General features: G+C 40.7%; 1 protein-coding gene across 2 annotated transcripts in view; it reads right to left on the bottom strand.

The window, feature by feature from the left end:
• The window catches only part of LOC108667429 (serine/threonine-protein kinase 26), a 45,590-nt gene that overhangs the window by 12,638 nt on the left and 12,015 nt on the right, over positions 1-20,937 (bottom strand). The window contains exon 1 of one of the 2 annotated variants that reach the window (XM_018154452.1): positions 7,979-9,757. The exons of the other annotated variant lie outside the window; for it this stretch is intronic. Coding sequence (XP_018009941.1) covers positions 7,979-9,550 — 1,572 coding nt within the window. The 5' untranslated portion in view covers positions 9,551-9,757. Of the gene's footprint in view, positions 1-7,978; positions 9,758-20,937 lie in introns of those variants that run through there. 2 annotated transcript variants of the gene reach the window in all.

Here is a 20,937-nt window from a genome sequence, read left to right as displayed (position 1 = left end):
ATTTGAGTCCAGTTGCGAGAGGGTGAGAGGGATTTAACTCCAATGGGAATTATAGTTGCAGTCCTGGGAAATCAACGCAAGTTTTCATTGATTTTAGCATTGTAATTACTTTTAGTTGAGACGAATAGGTACCATAAATCTGACCTTAAGTGAATTTGCTACAAATCTGGATTCACGCAGGTGAAACGAACCACATTCGACAGAAAGCGTCAGGGCTCAGAATTCAATAATGATTGCAACGAGCTTTAAGCCTACGGGACTTGACAATAGTTCGCGATATCAGCGTCAAAAATGCACGAGCACCAAACTAAAAAAATTACTGAATATATCGCCGGGATTGCATGAATAAATTGATCGAATGTTGAACATATTAAAAAAGTTTTAAATTCCGCTGAGGCAGACAGGTTAAGTGATTTCAACTTGACTTGGTAAACCAGACAAGCAGGCTATCTCTTATCTATCGAGGCCTTATACCGCAACCCGTACGAGATAACACAAAGCAGCGTCTCGATAAATGAATAATTAAGGAGGCTGGAGGTCAGATTAATTAGCGCAGGACGCAGCCGTTGTTGAGGAAAATTGGCAACAAATTAACCTAGATCTGAAGACACATAATTAACGTACTAAACACAGTTCAAAGATACGTACTCGGAAACCGTAATCATAATTATGTATTGGTAAACGCCTTGTATATTGGGCACAACAGTACCTATATAGCTGATTACACGTAAATAGGTCATTTCAGTGCTTCAGTATGTAAAGCATCAAAAAGATACGCCTCTGAAGACTTTCTTTTCAATGTAAATTCATAGAATTACAAAGATCGTTAGTTAATGCAAGAGTTCGGAAGACATCACTAAACACAACTATGCAAGTTAGAGGGGGAGTTTTCTCGGAGCTGAAGAGAGAAAAAATTGAACAACCTCCGAATTGATGGTCATACGATTATTGGGATAAATAAGAGTAATAATCCTAAAGACGGACACTAAAAATAAGCGCGATTAAATCAATTAATACATAAAAAATGGACAAAAGGATTATGTATTGAGATCTCATTGGAATTTAGAGTCAATCAACAATTTTTTCGGGCTTCCGAAGTGGGAAGAAAAAACAAGTCCAGTTAAAAAAAGACTGTAGTTATTCGGTCAAAAATTGTAACACGCAAACCATGGCTGACTCTTCCGCCTTTTTATAAGTAAAAGTCTAATTAGATTGCTTAGCAAAGAACAATCGCGAGAACTCGTAACCACGTTGGAGAGGCGAACTCTCGGTAGATACATTTGATCAGGGAACGATCGCAACCCTCGTGATCTATTAACACTTTTAATCACACGGGAACATGATTCCTATGGATACCTGGAGTTAGATCTCACCATTTCAATAAAGCAATGAGCTAAGCAACTAACAATGTAACTAACTAGCTGTCAAATATAAGAGGCGCAGTAATACATTCCAACGCCATCACCTGATAATCAACGCCCTCAACGCTTGCTGAATTGTAACGCGTATGTGTAGGAATATATAATAAGGTAGGTAAGATGTAAAATGGCCGTAATGCCAACGTAAGATGATAGCAACGTCGAGAAATAAGAAACGACAACGCGGAGAAAACCGTCCTGAACGGAAATAGATATTACCTCGATGCGAAAAAACGCGTTAACGCAGTGTACAGAATGTCAACGTCATGAAGCATGAATGATACGATAGGGAGAACACGGCAAGAAACGTAGGCGTTCGCATCTGAAAGCGCGTGAAGCGTTGAAGCGAGGAGCAGGAGCAGCAGCAGCAGCAGCAGCAGCAGCAGCAGCAGAAGAGCAGGGAGCTTGGAGTGGTCCCAGCAAGGACAAGCATGCAGCAGCAGCACCGGGGGGCTTGGAGTGGTCCCAGCAAGGAGAAGCATGCAGCTGCAGGGCCGCACCTGTTCTTACAAGGCGAGCTAACCTATACAGGAATGCCATACACAACAGCTATTCTCATTCAGAGCGTGATACTTTTCTTAACCAGACTATCTTCAACAAGCGATTGCTGTCCAAGTGTCCGATTAAAATCCAGTCAAGGTGAGACAGATTAAAGTTGAGTTAAGAAGTTAAAATAGTAACGTGTTTTGATATTTATTGAATCCAAGTCAGCATTTGCACACATGGCACGACACAAACTAGTAAAACAACTCTAGTAACTAAATAGTCCAGAGAATTTCCCAGAGTCAGGACAGTAGAACAAATTTTAATTAAGTTAGGACCGGTGTAACTAATCAGATCATAAAACGTAGTATTTTCTGAAGACAGTGATCGAGTAACTGGCAAACAACCGAGCGCTGTCACACATAAATCATGAGCTATTCTCTAATTAAAATGTCATCATATAAAAAAGGCTCCTCTATATTGAGAAGCTATATACATTCCGCTCAGCAGAAGGCCACGGTCTTCGATTTTTGAGAGAAATGTCTCAAAAACAAACAAAAATGGCATGTATATACGAAACGATAGGTCTGAGAGAAATATAAAAAACTGATGAGTAGATGCTTGCCACATCGAGGAAAACTGGCCTGAAGCCTCCAAAAGGATACCCATTATTGGTAGGATGATTCAGCAGAAGTTTGCTGGAGTAGACCTTCAGCTAGGGGCTGCAAGTCCTAAAACCTAAACCAATATCGACGTTCGGTGGTAAGGTAGAATAAGTGTAAATAAGACCCCAATTCACGAGACTAATAAGAGACAAAACTTACTGGAACATCGCAAAAGTAAACCATGATAAAAAAACGATTAAACTCAGATTCATTCGAGAGTATTAATTCGATAACAATATGCGTTTAAAAATTACTTTTTAAAGACACTTCTGAAGAATACAGTGTCTCCTGTGTTTCACATCTACAATGAATTTCTAATTTTATTTCCATATATTAATAAAAATTAATTCGTATTTTTTTAATATTAATATGTGAAAAAAAATTAATTATTTATTCTGTCAATTGATTCATGCCTTGTCAAGTGTGCAAAATTTCAGATTGATTGGACAGGTAGAAGTGTGTTGAATATCGATTACAAGATTTGTAGAAGAAAAAATTATTTTTTCAATTTTTCAAATTACAAAAGAAAATTTTTTAATTTTAAAATTATATATTCTGTTAATTGATTCACGCATTGTCTCCAACTTTACGCAAGTGTGGCAAATTTTTAGATCAATTGGACAGGTAGAAGTGTGTTAAATATTGATTATAAGATTTGTAGCAGACAGACAAACAAACAAACAGACAAGAAGTGAAGTTAAAGAGAAGTGTTGTAAAAGAGAGATCATACGGAGTCTATCTATCAGTAATAGGTGTGGCATGGAATTGTACGAGTTGAAAGTACCGAGTTCAGTGGGGTACGCACTACGCAGCAAGGCCTTGCAGAGCACACGGAGCGCCTCTCACTACAGCTTATGCAAGCTGTGAAGCTTACAATCCACGTACGCAATGCAGAAAAGAAAGTCAACCCCAAATTCCTTGGCGCCCTCGCGTGGAAGTCTATAATGGGCATACAGGGGTGCCTCCTGGAACTTGGCGAGCATAGCTGTGCGTGCGACGCGTGTTGAATGTTCAGCCAGTGATTTCTACGCTGATAAATCTTCCACACAAATGAACTAATTACGAGATTACGTTACGCAAATAATGTACATTATAGAAAATACAACAAATGCCCAGTATCAGTTGTTGGGTATTATAAAGTATTCGCGGGACAAAGGTATAAAATAGTTGTACGGTAAATTAAAAAATAGAAATTACATCATTACAATTTTTTGGGTAAGACAAGATCAACATCGATGTATGACACCCGACCTTTAGTGAATATAAGACAATCCTTGAATAATTTCTAACTTCCAATTTGACTGGTAGACTGTACACCATACGAAGTCAAAGCCAAGCAAACAATGCAAACCAAGTGAACGCACCACACAGTTGATTATAATTATCCACGATGCAGGAGTAAACAGAGGTTGTGTGTAGCTTCTTCAGAGGCGAGCGATACGAACTGGCGAGCGTTGAACCTCAGGCTCGACGTTAGCAAATCTCCCGCACCAGAATGATGTTGCCGACAGAAGTGATGCTTCAGCAGCACGTATACATCGCATCGTGTATTCCAGCAGACGCGCTTCTTTGCATGTACTAGTTGTATGCCTCGACTCGATCAAACAACAGGTTCGATAAACAACAACTCATCCATTCACATAGCTTATTTTACGTCAAAACTCAGAACGCGTCAACACAAACAACAAATAAGAAATTTTCTCAATTTTCGGCTCATCATTTCAGTATCAAGAAAGGGTCTCTGAGTGAATATCGCACGTCGAGTTTTGACACACGAACACAAAACTGCCAAACAATCGTGCTCAACGATCCTAAAGACTGCAAGCGTTTTTTCGTCAATCGTTTGGTTTGTCAACGTCAACATTAAATCGAGTACTTCATTTCATGGTTCCCCATGGTTTCGACAACAGATCAATGAAGTTCGTCATCTCGTGCTACTTGTGAAGGGGCACATGCTGGGTATTCGAGAATGCACGATAAATTAAAAATACAACAATATTCATTTCAAACTTTTCTCATAGGCATAGGTGCAACGTTTCGCATGGGCACCGTTAATGGGTGTCAATAGAGTAAAAGAAGGAAAATAAGTTTTGCAATCATGTTCACATTTATAAAAGGTAAATTATAGTAAAGGTAAAGGTAAACTATTCGAAAATAATTTCCGTTTAGAAATCACATAGATGCCAATAATAATAATTGCGGTCGTTTCAAATCATAGCCTAGTTAATAATTGTACAATGAAAGGATGAAACTGGAATAGCTTCACGCCGTCAACGCGGAAAAACGCGTCGTGGCAGAAAGAGTGAAAGCTATAATAGCAATGAATAAACTTAAGACTGCCTAATTTAATTTTTCAGTGATAAGACCATGTTAAACAGATACATCAAACTTCGTTTCATTATCATTGGAAATTTAATAATTAAATAACTAATTTTATCAAAATAATCCGGATTATAAACACAGAAGGCGTAAAAATATATTTTAAATTAATGCAAAATTTATGCCAAGGTTTTTTTTACAATTTAATAGCACAGTCAAAAAATCTAACTTCTTGTGTATTAAGATACAGTCACAGAAGATCCATCAAACGTGATTATTATCATCTGATATAGATAATTAAAAGACACTGTTTCGGATTTGGCGAGCAGATAACTTCGTCTCCTGTATTACATTTATAACATACTATCGTCATATCGTTTCACGTACTAGTAATTATTTAAGAATTTACAATCCTACTGATCATGAACAATATCAAGCATGCGATAAAGGTCGAAATTTTTAATAACGCTTACTGCCATTACGGCATACTTGCGGCATGAGCAAATTGTGGAAAACGTCAGCAGGAAATGCCACGCGAAGCTAATCCTATAACAGCCTAGATTCATAACTATAAATAAATCCCTAGTCCCAGTAAACCATAAATAAAGGGCGCTGCTTCAACGACAAAATCGAATTACACGCTCGCCGAGCTGACATTTATAGGAGCAGCAGACCCGACGGCGCAGAAGAGCAGGTCCGGGAGTCGTTATTGCTAGGGAAAACCTCATCCCGGTCCCAAGTATAGAAAATTTTAGAAAAATCACTCGTATTGAATCAATGGTTAGCGGTCCCAATAGATTTTAAAAGTCCAGCAAATCAGGTTAGCTCTAAAACAAGTGAAATAGCGTACCAAGCATTTTCAGCCATATCCATAGTATAAAAAACTTTCATTAACACGAGTCGAAACTAAATAAATCGCTTATTAGCCTGAGATTTTTCTCATATTAAAAAAATATATTTCACGAATGCCATTAGCAAGCCACTGAAAGTAGGAGGAGTATTCAGTCAATTACAATTTCGAGTGTTGATCAGCGGTAATAAGCACAATCCAAAAGTAAGGGAATAAAATGACCTGTGCAGCACACGTGTGTACTACACGCACTCTAGAGTGCGTCAGGAATCTACCCCGCGTCTCTGCAGTGTGTAGGTTCGAGGCCTATACATGCTAAGCAATAGAAAGCAGGAGTTCCACATTAGAGAAACAAAGATATCGGCAACGCGCAGCAATCTGAGGAGTGAACAGGAGCTAAGATATGCGTGAAAGCGGCGCAGCTTCACCTCAAGTGGACCGAGAAGTGTTGCAACTCGAGGGCGTTTGGTCACTCCGTCATGAATGCAAGGTCGCCATTGAGTGTTGCAAGTACATGGAGAATATCCAACACTCTGGGCCTATACTTTCAAAAAAAGTTAAGATATCGTAAGTTCGTCAGCCAATCATTGACGGCCGTTCAAGCAAAATCCAGCAATCATAGACAAGAAACTAGAGCGTAAGTACTTACGTTCACTTAGCGAGTTTTGAAAGTATGGCCCCTGGTCTGCAGCAAAAGTTTTAGTTGCTATAATATTATATTGCGATAATTTCCACTGGATTCGCGTCTAAGTCGCATTTACTAGCCGGACGTTCTGCAATCGGACATTCAAAATTTTCAATGTTTCATTTGAAAACATTGAAAAAAATTGGTCACCTTTCACGTTTCACTACTCGAGTAAAGCTAAATCAGACTCTGTTTCGAGTTCATCACAATTGTTACGATGGAGAAACTAAAATTTTATTTCACAGACAGAAGTTATGTGAAATTGGACAGATTTCAGATAGTGAATGCAACCACATGAGTATTTATGACAAGAAACAATTATTGAAACGATGGAAAATACCACTGACAATGTGATTGATCGTTGAAGCAATGCGCGTCGTTGACGAAAAAACCACTTGCACGAATTTTCAGCAAAAACTTGGAGTGGACGTCAAAGCTCCAGCAAGGGTTCATCAACCGCCGCGCAATGGAGGTTACTTTAGTGGCAAAATGTAACAACATTGCAAACCATGCGTGGGATCCACGTGATAACACACGTGTGCAATTAATGAAGGTACAGTACAGGGAGGGAAAAACAATGAGTTATTAACCCTTAATTAGAACTTTGTTGGCGTGAATAATACAGAAAGCCGACAACCACAAAAGATATTACGATATAGAAGAGATCACTACAAACATTTTTTCCCGCATTGCAAGCAACAAGGAACATATTGCAATGTTATGCAATACCATTCACATTGGAACCATGACAGGTAACACTCTTCAAAGGGAAAAAGCGGTAATTTCCACATAGGAGAAAACACTCAAGTTCGGTGTTCACTAAAGATTGCGCGGTCAACGCTCGCTTGACCACAGCAAAGCGGGAGGTAACACTGGTCATCAGCTGCGGTGTCCAGTCGAATACGTAAGGCGTTGCTCACCTAATCCAGACCTTAAATGCTTGGCGCTTCGACGTTACAAGCTTTTAACCACGAACCACTAAACCGCTTAATTCTAAAAGCCGGCTATGAACTCCCGAGCTTTACATAGCAAGGGCAAAATGAAGCATTGATTTGACGAAAATAGCAATCTTTTAAATTCTTAGAGTTATGAGGCGTTTAATTCACTTGTCAACAGTGCTGCACTGAAATTTGATGGATGAACATTAACACTTTGAATAACAAAGTTCGAGTCCGTTTTACAGTTATGTGAAGAAGGAGAAATTTAAAGCATGCTTGGACAATGTAGAGAAACGCGCGAAGTAAAATCAAGTTCCGATATCTCAACAGATATCGGAATTAACCTTTGCTCCCGATGGTGGCGCTGGCATAATTTAATGCATACAAGTTACACGGAAGTCATACTAGCGCTCAGAGTTCGCAGCCTCGCCAACTGGCACGTCACAAAATATAACGTAGGGCAACATAGCAAATTATGCGTCTACGCACGTCCATGATGATGACGTCCAAAAATTATACAATCGTTATTGGTGAACTTTGTTTTTTGATTGTTTTTTGGCCGCATAAAATGCTACTTTCATCGCAATTTAACATGTAACCATAAACTAATAGTCACTCACCAGCTGGTTAAGTTGATACTCATGTTGCTTCCTCTCCTCGTCTTTCTTTCGTGCGTCACTTGCGAGAGCAGCCTCCCTCTCCAGTACTTCCTGCTGGTCTTGCTGGAGACGTGCGGCCTCCTCGTGGGCCAAGCGCTCTTTGACTTTCTTGTCGTCCCTTACGAGAGACTGCCTGCCATCCAGGGTATCACATAAGGTCACTTCAACAGTGGGATTATGGGCGTACAACGTAGACCCGTCATCGTAGTCAAGGGCTTTGGGCGATGGCACAACCTTGAGCTCGGCTTTTCTGAACGCGATGTTCTCGACACTGCGCCTCATGCGTTCTTGTTCTTCTATCCAGTGATGCTCCGTGGTGTCAATCTCACGCATCTCATGGGTGCTTCGTCTGTCAGAGTCGGTGCTGTAGCTCAGGCCACGATCTCTCCTTGAGAAGTAACCATCATCTTCGTCGTCGTCAATACTCTCAATGTTATCAAGCCTCTCAAGTGTCTTGGCCTTCTCTAATTTTCCAAGCTTTAGACCGCCGTCTCTGTTTCTCTGCTTCTCCATTGCCATAACTCTTTCCATGTCTTCGATAGTTTGCATTTGAATACCGTGATCATAGGACGATCTCAGTTCCTCGTGACTTTTGTATAGTTTAGCTTTCTTTTCATGACTTAAATTACTTTTTTCACTTTTCTTTGATTTTTTATCCTTCTTATTCTTATTCTCCTTAGTCTTCTCAGATTTTTTACTTTTATTTTTAGCATTTTTACTCTTGGAATATTTACCTTTACTGCTATTAATAGTGGAATCATTGATTTGTTCGTTAGCAACCCAGTAAGGGGGTAATGTACTAATGGCAGAGCTAGGGTCAGTCTCCGCTACAGGTGGACCGGAACTCACGTTATTCGTCTTCTCGGACTTGCGATCTTTGTGTACCGGGCCGCCATCAACCAAATTATCCCTGCTGTGGTATCTCACGTCGACAGCCGATGAACTCACGTGGTTTTTGCTGTGCTTGTGGTTAAAAGGATGAACTTGAGCAGTTCTTTCATTAGTTTTAGGAGGATTCCTCGATGACACGTCAAAGGTGGAGCTATAGCGCTGCTGATTCATGTGTCCAGGCAGGCTGTTATCTATGTACCTGCCGCCAGGTCTGTCATCGCTGAGCAACTGAGGAGGGAAATTATGTTGGTCCCAGTACACGGAGTGAGGTCTGGTGTTGTGACCAACATGGTTACGGGGCTGAAAGTGAGGTAAAAGATGTGGCGGAATATTGTGCATGTACGGCGGCATGTTGTGCAGAGGAGAACTAAATTGGGAGCCATTGCGGTGAGGTCTTTTCGAGTTGGTTTCAATGGGTTTATTCAAATCATTCTGGGATGAAGCTCGGACAAACGAAGTCCCGGATTTTCCGTTATGGCTGTTGGAAGGCGATGCAGCACTCCGCTTAGGCCCGTGGTAAACACCGGGAGGCTGGCGATGAAATTCTCGAGGCTCACGTGGCTGGATATTCGTCACCTTGGGCTCCACCACATCGTTTTGTGGGCGACTTTTACCCCACGAGAAGAAGCCACGACTTGGCATCTTCTTAATATTATTTGATCAATTTAAATTACAAAAATCATCCGAAGAATCCATATAAATCACATTTATTCTACTGCACGCCTACACACATGCCTTGAGGCAAAGAACAATATGTTCTGACACGCCGGTCCTCGAATTCCAACACATAAAGGGCGTATCAACAATGACTTTAAAACTTTTCACATATTTATGTTGAACGTCGTGACATACAATCTAACAAAGATGAAGAACATACAAAAACTCATTAATCCTTCATGAACAACAATTTTATTTTCAAACTATGAGATATAGAGAGAGGAGCCAGTACTTTAATTACCTACATGAATCATCCAAGAAAGAGTTTCAAGTTTGAGAAGTGGAGGTGAAGTGGTCAAGACTGCTTGGCATTTAGCCATGAACCGTGACACGCGCTACAGCAAGTACATGATACGGGCGCGTGTATCGGCAAGTCGATGGTGTGAGTGTCGAGTGCGTGAGCAGTTAAACATCAGCGAGCGCATTCCAGTGAAGGTGAGCGGGGCACCGCGCAGCAAAGGTCAGGCCTGCGTGCGCACGCGCCTTCCCGCGGTGCTATGCGATACAAACACGCAACGCAGGGTGAACAGGGAACAGGAGTGAAAAACGGACGAGGTGAACAGGGAACAGGAGTGAAAAACGGACGAGGTGAACAGGGAACAGGAGTGGAACACGGACGAGGTGAACAGGGAACAGGAGTGAAACACGGACGAGGTGAACAGGGAACAGGAGTGAAAAACGGACGAGGTGAACAGGGAACAGGAGTGAAAAACGGACGAGGTGAACAGGGAACAGGAGTGAAACACGGACGAGGTGAACAGGGAACAGGAGTGAAACACGGACGAGGTGAACAGGGAACAAACGTAAAGCGCGCAGAGATTAACGAAGCAAAACCGTGGATCAGGAAAAAAGAAACGAAGCACAAACTTGAAGCACGAAGAAGAAAGTTAAAAATTAGAATCTGAGTGTAAAAATAACACTTTTCAAAGAACGAAGACGGCGAGCTAGAAACTAGAAAGACAAAGACATGAAATAGCAATACGAAGCAGAGAGTGAAATGGACGGAAAACGCAAAAGATAAGTAATAAATATATATGAAAAACATTGAAACATTCGATATACTAAAATGTGTAAGACAAAACACAGAGAGGAATGTGTGGTATGTGAAACGTCCATAAAAAATATCACTCAGATTTCCAACAAATTTCAAAATTGCGAATCACCAGAAAAGGAGGTGGACACGAGAATAAAAAATGGGACCAGGTATATATAGGTCCGCAATTCAAGAATAGGAGTTGAAAATGCCCTCAAAAGAAGATAGTTTTCTTTAAAAAATGAACTTTCAAAAACTTTGCGCAGTCGTCAAGTAGTAATTATCTTGTTTGATGCGGTCGAGTTCATTTCGTTAGATTGGTTAAGAATGTGAACATGCGGCGCGAGATGTTCAAATGTGTGGAAGTATATAATAAATGGGCGTGAAAATTGAAGATTGATAGCATCAATGATCAATAGAGAAAACTTTTTCATATAGTGATAGCATTGAAATTAAAACATTCATTTCTTGAAGAAGAATAAACAGTTTAAATGATGAAATGCCGAAAAACGTTTTTATTTAACAAATGTTAACACAGCTGGCAACAACAGGCATCACTGCGTACACAGCTGACAACAACAGGCATCACTGCGTACACAGCTGACAACAACAGGCATAAATGCGTACACAGCTGACAACAGCAAGCATCACTGCGTACACAGCTGACAACAGGCATCACTGCGTACACAGCTGACAACAGGCATCACTGCGTACACAGCTGACAACAACAGGCATCACTGCGTACACAGCTGACAACAGGCATCACTGCGTACACAGCTGACAACAAAAGGCATCACTGCGTACACAGCTGACAACAAAAGGCATCACTGCGTACACAGCTGACAACAGGCATCACTGCGTACACAGCTGACAACAACAGGCATCACTGCGCACACAGCTGACAACAGGCATCACTGTATATACACTGTACAAAAGACTACGGCATCACAGTCCCATACCGAAGTTAGAGACATGAACGTAATATGGAAAATATTGCATGACTTTGTTTCACGACGGAAAGGTGCGTTTCACGAGACGTTGAGAGGGCGCCGGGGCACCAGAAGAGAAAGCATGAAGGAATGCGAGTTGAAATGGCAGCACGGGAGGGAACAACCATGGTGGCAGCTCACACGAAAAAAAGGAGCGGAGTGAGGTCACCCGCCAGCACTACCACAGCCACTCACAGACGCGTATAAAGCAAAGCGGTGTCTCGCGTATCCTTTATATTACACATCACAGCGCTGGTGTGACATCCATCAATGCTTCATTAGCTATGCACAGATAACACACTTTGTTTGAATGTTAAAGTTGAGCGCGTAGACTAATGATACGAAGCGGGCCTAGGAAGGAGTCGACGCTCCTGCACCACACGTCACGTGATCTCGCGAGCGACTGAGCGCTGGGCTCTGGAGCAACAGACTTGTTTCTCTGGATAGTGAGTCGGTCGGTCGGTCTACCTGCCGCCGCTCTTGTTGCTGCTGTTCGTCGTGTTGCTGTACAGGTGTGCGCATATACGCGACACGCTCGGCCCACCTCATACATTACGCCTTACGCCGCCCCAACACTGCGATAAGTTAACGCACGCACGAGCTATTTCGTAGGGGCTGAGTGATTATTCATGATAATTAATTAGAAGGAGCGCACAAGAGGTTTTAAATTAATCAGGAATTTCAAAAAATTATATATAGTACCTATATAAAATAAAGAAAAAGGAAATCAAAAATCAGTAGGATCTGTGAGCAAATTACGGAGATCTTTGGACTACACCGAAGAAATACCTCCTATGGAATATCGACGTTAGTATATCATCTTTAAAATGCTATAAAAGTATGAGGCAATCCTTCAAGATAATTTAGCCTAAAACGGGCTTTTGCTTACACGATTGCAACACAAAGCACACGTGAGTCATTTGCTTTTTATTACTTCCGTCAAGTTTGGAAATAAAAACGAAACCCAACACGTGTTGCTGTAGAGTAAGTGGAATGTATTAAGTTAACTAGCTCTAATTAAACACGTAATCTACCCACAACTTCGCTCGATTTTCTACCAAGTGACATATGAACGCGATTAGCAGCAGCTCATTAAGTACTCTTAAATAATAATCACGGGCGTTTTTCCGACATTCAGCAACAAAGCGCTACTAAATGACGCCGCACGTTAGTCATTTACTTACTCAACTCGTACATATAACAGCCATTATTCGCAGAGAAATGTTTAATAAAGTAATAGCGTAATTTACGAGTGAAATTGATCACTGAAATTCGAGTAAGCGAATGCCTGAGCGTGATGAAAGCGAATGCGTAATGTCCAGCGAACAATCATGTCAAATGACTCATGCTGGCACCTAATAGCCGAAGCAGGTGTTAACCTGGCAGCAGCACAAATTCAGAACACCTGTGAAGCCGGATACGCTACACGCTTCCTATAGTACACACAATAAGTTCACTTGTCTTTTGTAAACGGAGTACCGGGTAAGTACTTTAATGAGATGCTAATGTACAGGTAACGTCGAGAGCATGGGAGGTGTAAGATAGTCTCAGATAAAGAAGCGTGCGCAATGAATTCATTAGAATCCTCGCTAACTTTTTCATTGCATGTAAAGCACGTCGGGGAAGAACAATATAACAATGTCTAAAATGATTGCAACGAAAAAAAAATTAAACCCAGCCATTCAGTGGAAAACCTGCGAACACATTTAACGAAGATGACTGGGAAGTAAAAGCATACATGGCAGTGACTCACTGGTGCTCAAAGGTACACGTGACTTCGGTCACATTAGTGAAGTCACGGCAAAATTTCATGTGCAAGCGAGCTTAATTTTGAAATAATTAATCAGTATCGTCGAGTACTGTCGAGAAATTTTGACTAGCTCTCGAATGATGCCTGATAATATGTCGAACACGATGCATACAAATCTAGAATTTAATAGTACCATTTCCCGAGAATCTTCACAGAGTCGTTTTGAAAATACTTCATATGGTCGGACCCGAACGGCCAACTAAGTGCCGGCATGAGCATGAAGCGCGGCAAGGGTTCCGTTAGAGCCGCCTTGAAGTTCCGGAATAACAGCGCCCCATGAACTTGCAGCTGAGAATGCAACTCACGCCCGGGTCATGCTGACTGAACCCTGGCCGCAATGCCACTATTCGGGACAGTCACAATAATAACAGGACTGGCAACTCTGTCCCGTCAACAACGCTGCACTGGCAATTGTCGAGCCGTGACTGCAGCTCGGCATGGCTGTCTATAGTAGAGCTCACGAATTCACACGTTTCTAACAGGATTTCTTTAGCATTAAACTCCTCGTGAAGAGTGTAGGAATATCTCCCTTCAATGGTAGCTCTCGACAAAGGAAAACAATGATAATTTCCAATTTAATTAACACATTTTAATTCATTAATAGCCACAATTTTTCTCGCCCTGAACTCCACGACATGAATTCAAACTTTATGTCTACTTTTACAAAGCGCAAAGATTTATCGCCCGATCGTCCTGAGGGACATGTCTTTAAGACGCATTTTAACATTGTAAACGTGGACATCGAGTGCAATAGGCAGAAGACTATTACATTCCTAGTAATTGGTTCATCTTGGTTACATGCGTTAGGACGCGCTTTTTGGCACCCTGAGAATTAAAAGACGTAAAATGCATGCTGAGATATCGACGCTAGGAAAGCTAATTCTACTTCTGAAAATAAGAGCTTTTATGAACCGTCGAAAAAGCAAAATGCAAGTAAATAACAATTTACACATTCAAATATTGTGCACATTATGAAATAGGGAAAGTTTCTTATTGAAACAGCGGAAAGTCGTCGAAGTATTGCCCAGTTGAAAAATAACACTGAAATTCATACAGGATGCCATCGTGAGCGAACGGGCTCTCGGAATAAATGTCGGGACTCAAATTAAGAGAACGGAATTACTCAAAGGTTAACCAAATTCAGACTCGCTACCTGTGAGCGTAACATTTGAGTATCAACGTTTGCTTACATCCAAAAAATGAAAGTGTGATATTCTTAGATAGTATGATTGCAGAAATCTCGGTTTCCTAAGACAAAAACGATTAAGATCTGTTACCAATAACAAGATGATAACTATAGTTCACAGTTGCACGAATCTTTAGCACAATTCGTTTTAATAAACCTTTATAATACCTTCATGTCATCTAAAAGAAACAAGGCAACACTGACTGCCTTATTTCTTTAAATCAGGCAACACAGAAAATGTCGAATGCCCACTACTGGCAAAACCTACACGAAAATAGCACGTCGATAAACCAATAGACTTTTGACAGGCATATTAGTCTAGTTTCATGTATCAAATCATAATTGTTTAACTTAGAAACGCCCTGGCGAGAATTTTATATTCTTCTTTAGAAACACAACTCAATTTCTGAGAAGCAAGGTCATCGTGTATCACAGGAAAAAAGAAATGATAATTCGTCAATTGAATGATGGAGGAGGTAAGATCGTCAATAGAGAACAAACGTGGCTATGAGGTATGGAAGCACGTTGCGCACGAACCCTTCACACATTGACACTACCATTGTAACCATCGCTTGACACAACAATGGGTGCTTTGAGTTCTACGGCTCACGTACGTGCGTAGTGTACCACTTTGTTCAGTCCGTCCATCGCCTCTATGTGGTGGCTGAGCTTTTCATTTCATTGGTACATTCAACAATAAACGATACTGCACTATATTACGCGTTAATTTTGTTTTCAATTTACCGCCTGTTCTTTTTTCAACATAAGCGTGAGAGAGCAAGTCAAATAGCGAAATTGGATCAACTGTAACATCAATGTTAGCTAATTCCAATCTATTTCATTCGATTTCAATACAAACTAAAAAAGAGAAGGATTTGAAGTAAGGTCGAGCAAAACATTGTCGTTTATCATCTGCGCTGAATAGCAAGTAAGGGTTTTAGTATATTAGTAATTCATGTCATCTACACCCTTCAGCATTGCGCATTACAGTTGATCATGTCTACGGCTCAGTGACCACCCACCGTAAAATGTTGCTCAAGAATTACCGCTCCAGCGCGCGCATCCGCCCAAGGTGCTTTCAAAGTAGCACGAAACAATGCTAAGAAGTTCACTGTATCATTCGTAATAAATCGAGTAACTAGTCTGTACAAAGTTCGTCTATTATTCATGACCGAGATCTGATCACAGATTGAGAGCATCTCAGCTCGAAAAACGCATGTGAATAAAGTTATTGAACCCAAATCAACTATTCGCAACAGGTAACAAATATCAAAGCAATAATGGTGATTCCTAACTTAACGGATGATTCAAATGTTAGTGAACATTATTGACCTTGCAGGGAAATGGACTGTGTCGCACTATGTTCATGAAACTTTTACATGATAGCAATAACACGATAGAACTTTCAAACGCTGCACCAAAAATGCAGGGGATCGCTAATTATGTATAAAAACCTGCAGGAAAATCGGACAATCTTCGTCTCCAAATAAAATAACGGTAATAAATGATTGAAGTTTCGAAGCAGGTTAGCACGAGGCGCTCATCGCCTCACACCAGACAGGATGCAATTTCACTCACTGCGGCATTCTGATGGCAGTAGGCAACTCTGAAGTACCATGAGAAAATGATACCCAAAACCTACAAGGATCTTGGTATTTAGCAACTGAAACTTCAAGGTGAATTGTCTTACTATAAAACATTCGAATCTGGCAACGGTAATAATTTAAAATTGAACACCAAAGGAATGAGAGCAACAATTTTCATTTCAATACGCCAGAATGAACGAACTTTATGAAAACTTGTACTATATAATTACTTTCTCCTTCCAAGTCAATGGTTAAATGAAGATATAGATAGGTTTTCTTTTTATGGGCACAAACACTGAATTTACTTGGAAAAATGACCCTGGTCCCACATTCTTTATGGGAAATCGAAATATTCCTAGTTTGCTGCTAGATATACACGGAGTCGACGCAGCTGAAGGATACAGATGGTCTTGCAAGAAATTGGTGACAACTGGCCCGTCAAAGGTCGAGCATTAAATCGCTATCCTTAGAAATAACAGGGCACGGAGACAATTAGCTTGTTATGAACTGCACGTAAAATAAAAAGAACTTGATGAAACGTTCCCTGAATGAGGTAAATTGAGATCAAATTACTCGTCATATTACGGGACACGCTACATGGTGAAGCGACTTCCTAAGCAGTGTGCCCCTTAAAAGTGAAATTACAAATGATAACATGGAGAGCTTCACTCGAATACGAGGGAAGTATGAGGGCCGTTCTCAAAGTTGGAGTCATCTAGCTCATCGTATGCATGAATCGCTCATTCGTTTAAACCTAACATACACCTAAGTCTTTGCACAAAGTCAAAGTAAATAGGGGTCTTGAATATTTGGAGCTAATAATTTTTGAGCTAATAAAAATTCTTGTAAACTCGCCTAATAATGTGCAGGAAAAGCAACATCGTGAAGGTTATAAAATTATATAATATAACTATTATAGAAAAATGTATATATACTGAAAACGTTTTCGAAAGATTTCCATTGTGCTCAGTAGACTGAAGACAAGTCGAAGGATTACCAATAATCTCGCTTGCATCGCAGGTATTTATGGTGCATTGTGTGAAAAATTCAACAGATCCACGAGCAACCCGCACTTTATGAGCGCCGCCAGTCATGTTCAAAGCGAGTATATGTGTCCGAGAACTGGCCGGCATTATGCTGGTATGTTTACTATGAATCATCACGTCATTCTGTGACTAATATGAGCTGCATCGTACATCAGCTGCAGGATGCAGGGCCCGCAGCAGGTAGTGAAACCAGTCAAGCAAGTCTCTGTGACCCCACTTGCAGAGTTCGGCTAAACCTGCTGCACACAATACTACTTTAACAATCCATGGATGGCAAAACCGTATAGGCGTTCGTTGAACGCAAGATTAATGCCCACGTAATCACGCGCACTAGGAGATTCTTCAATGTGCCCCGCCATAAGAATTAGAATGATGACGATATATTATTAAGTAACCGAAACAAAACATATTACTGGTTGTGGAAACAGGACTAAATATGCTGCGCGAATCGAACGTTTGAATCGATATTCCGTTGCTTACTACGCGAGACGAACCTGATGTCTTCCCTTGAGGTCATTCAACTCATTGTCAATATTTATTCGCTACTTACGAAGTACTGTAGCTCTCAATAGATATCCTATTAATATCGGGTGAGATTTCCTAAATCTCATTATTAACTTTACATCGATGATCGCAGACCTGAAAAGAAGATCAATAAATTAATAAGCAGGGATCGTTAGATGGCGCTGCAGGCTGAGCAACTCACCAAACGTCACAGTATAAGCATCCGGGAGTACCTGACACGTGGAGATGTGCATGCGGGATGCGGATGTTGAACCAATCTCGCCTTTGATCTGACGGCAACTCTAAGCTCTTATTAGTATTATTATGTAGCTGTGTGATACTTCTATGAGCAGTCATTACGTGGCGTCAAGCGCATTGCTCGATCGTAACTCGTAAGTGCGAGATGTTTCATTCAATGTCAGCCCCACTACAGGATGTCCTCACATTTTTTAGCATTTCTAAAAAACAAAGAATAAAGAAATAATTATCAATCGTAACATAACTCAGTGATAAACTACACACAAGAATAAGAACGCGAAGGGTAAAAATTTTGCTTTGAATTAATTGTAATAACACAGTCAACCTGATCACATGTAACGATCTTGGTAGTATGTGATATATATTTATATCGTGTACGAGATATAATAAAGCATCATTCAAGAGCGAGTCAGAATTTCTCGGCAATACTCGTGCTAAATTATTTCACAATTATGCTCGCTCGTTTATGAAATTTTGCCGTAACTTCACTGTAATGTGACCGCAGACTAGTGTACGAGTGTCACTGGCGCTCCATATGCTCTTGCTTTCCAGTAGCATTCCTTGGATATCTTTTCCACTCATGATCCCAGTAATCGTAAGTTATCCGCATTTACACTTAAAAGCATACAATGGGGCAGCGGAATTGCATCGCATATGAAGAAAAAGCAACAATGAAAACATTATATTCCACAAAGTACAATTTTGTTTCCTATCAAAATTATGCACTTATTCAGTATGAAATTGGAACGGTTTTTTATTCCTTTCCAACGGATAACTATGGAACACAAGGAGCGGTCTGTTATAGTCACTTCTTATCAAGTATAGCAACATTATGCCAGTCCAGACTCACAGGAATCTCAATAGAATATTCTCAGGACATTGATGGAAACTCCTGGACGTCTTGCCTGCCGCGGCAGGAAATGCCAGTCAAGTGCCAGGATCTTGCAGGAGCTGTTCACAGTCTCTCTATCGGTCGGTCAACTCAGACAAAATCTTCGTCCTACTCGAGCAGGAGACGTTTCTCTCCACAAGATACACTGTTAGAAAAAGGACCGTTAACGGTATAATACCGGCGTTTCAGTGGCCGGTCGGCACGTGAAAAGAAACACCGTTTCACGTTTTTATTCCAATTTAACACCAGAAATCCGTAAAACATCTGATAAAAACGGCGAAACAGTTTATTTTCACGGGGCGACCGGCCACTAGGATGCCGGTGGGACCGTTTTTTCGCCGTTTTTTCTAACAGTGTACTCAAGAGAGAAAAATTATCAAGATATATCAAATATCAGCATAGTTCTATTAGATTCGAGACACAATAATCATGTTACATAACATGTACTTTTTACATTTACGGCCATAGAAACTAATAAGAGGCCAAACAAGTAATGCGACCGTCTAATAATTCAACAGGGAGATAGGCAGAAAATAGCAGTAACTAATCAACAGTAAGTCCCTCATGTATAAAAGATCAACATCACATCAACGAACAGAAATACACGCACGAGTTGCCAAGATGGCGAAGCGAGTTCATGCACACCACGGTCGCTGGAGACGAAGGTCGCTCAACCCTTTAGCAAGAAAGTATGAGCGGGCAGGCAACCGCGGGTTGGTAGGTATAGCAGGATGCCGGAGGCGGCAAAGTGCCTCAGGACAATAAAGCGAGACGAGGTGTACGGGAGGAAGCAGAGGGCGAGAGATGGAGGAGAACTGGGCAAGGTCAGGGTATAGCGAGGATCATAGAACTGGGCACGCCGTCTTAGTCATGCGACGACTTCCTCTGGCAAGTGCGCTCATTCTAGACCTCAGTAGTTCTTCTTAATAATACAACAGCAAGACGCAAGATCTAGCGGCCAGACAGATCATTAACGCTCATGACGTAATGCGTTAAGAATATTGAAATGCAACAACGTAACACTGTCAACTAGGATGGTAAAACTGACTAACAGATGATAAACAATAAGTTACTACAACGGTATCCAACACCAGGAGAGGTTCATCATAAATGAGATGCTAAAGACAACTAGAAAAATATTCAAGGAAAATTGAATACAATTTACAAGGATCGACGGAATAACGAAGAAACTAAATCAACCCACGTGCAAGTATGAGCCACACATGGAGTTGCGTTTAAACTTGCACATGATTGATTAGGAAACAAAGAAGGGACTACACAGCAACGTTCATTATTCGACGGAAAATTTTAGATTGACACGGCCTACTTCCAACTCGTGCTTGTCTTTAGCATAATTCTTTGCTATGGAATAATCGGAGTACTCGCTTGGTGAGTCAGGCATTCCTGATAGTCTTATCTGATACTAACATCACACAGTCGAACAATTGTGGCTTGAAACATTTCGCAAGGGATTAACTTCACGCAACACTAAACGGAAAGAAACATTTCTATCAACGAATTATTATCGACGAGCAAACAGCGGAGAATCCAATATTAGTGATATGAAAGGCAACATTGATCTACACGAGAGCAGGTATAACAATGTAACGAATAGAGAATCTATCATCGATCTAGCAGCAGTTTCGTCACAAAAAAATAGACGAACAAGAAGACCTTATCTAGAATGCAAGCCTATATCTTCAAATGTTATGCCAATTTACTCTACATATTTTACACAAAATCGATAATGTGTGTGTGTGCAGGAATCGTCGAACCCGTAAATATATGTATTACAATCCTATAGACATCAGTTATCGAGTTTAACTGGTATTAAAGTTCATTATTCTGTAGCAGAATGAACGGTCAAGTGCCAAAATTATCAAAGGTCCAAATTCGGTTTCAAGCACATGGCCTCTACCGGATACGTAAATAATGCACGCATAACTAGAGGGTAGCTTTTGTCAATACAACAGGCAACCGATGGAATTCATGGCTCAATATAACCTGC

Source organism: Hyalella azteca, unplaced genomic scaffold, assembly GCF_000764305.2.
Source record: "Hyalella azteca isolate HAZT.00-mixed unplaced genomic scaffold, Hazt_2.0.2 contig3573, whole genome shotgun sequence".
In the NCBI taxonomy this organism is placed as follows: domain Eukaryota; kingdom Metazoa; phylum Arthropoda; class Malacostraca; order Amphipoda; family Hyalellidae; genus Hyalella; species Hyalella azteca.
Note: the sequence above shows the minus strand (reverse complement) of the source record. Positions and strands in the feature narration are given on the sequence as shown.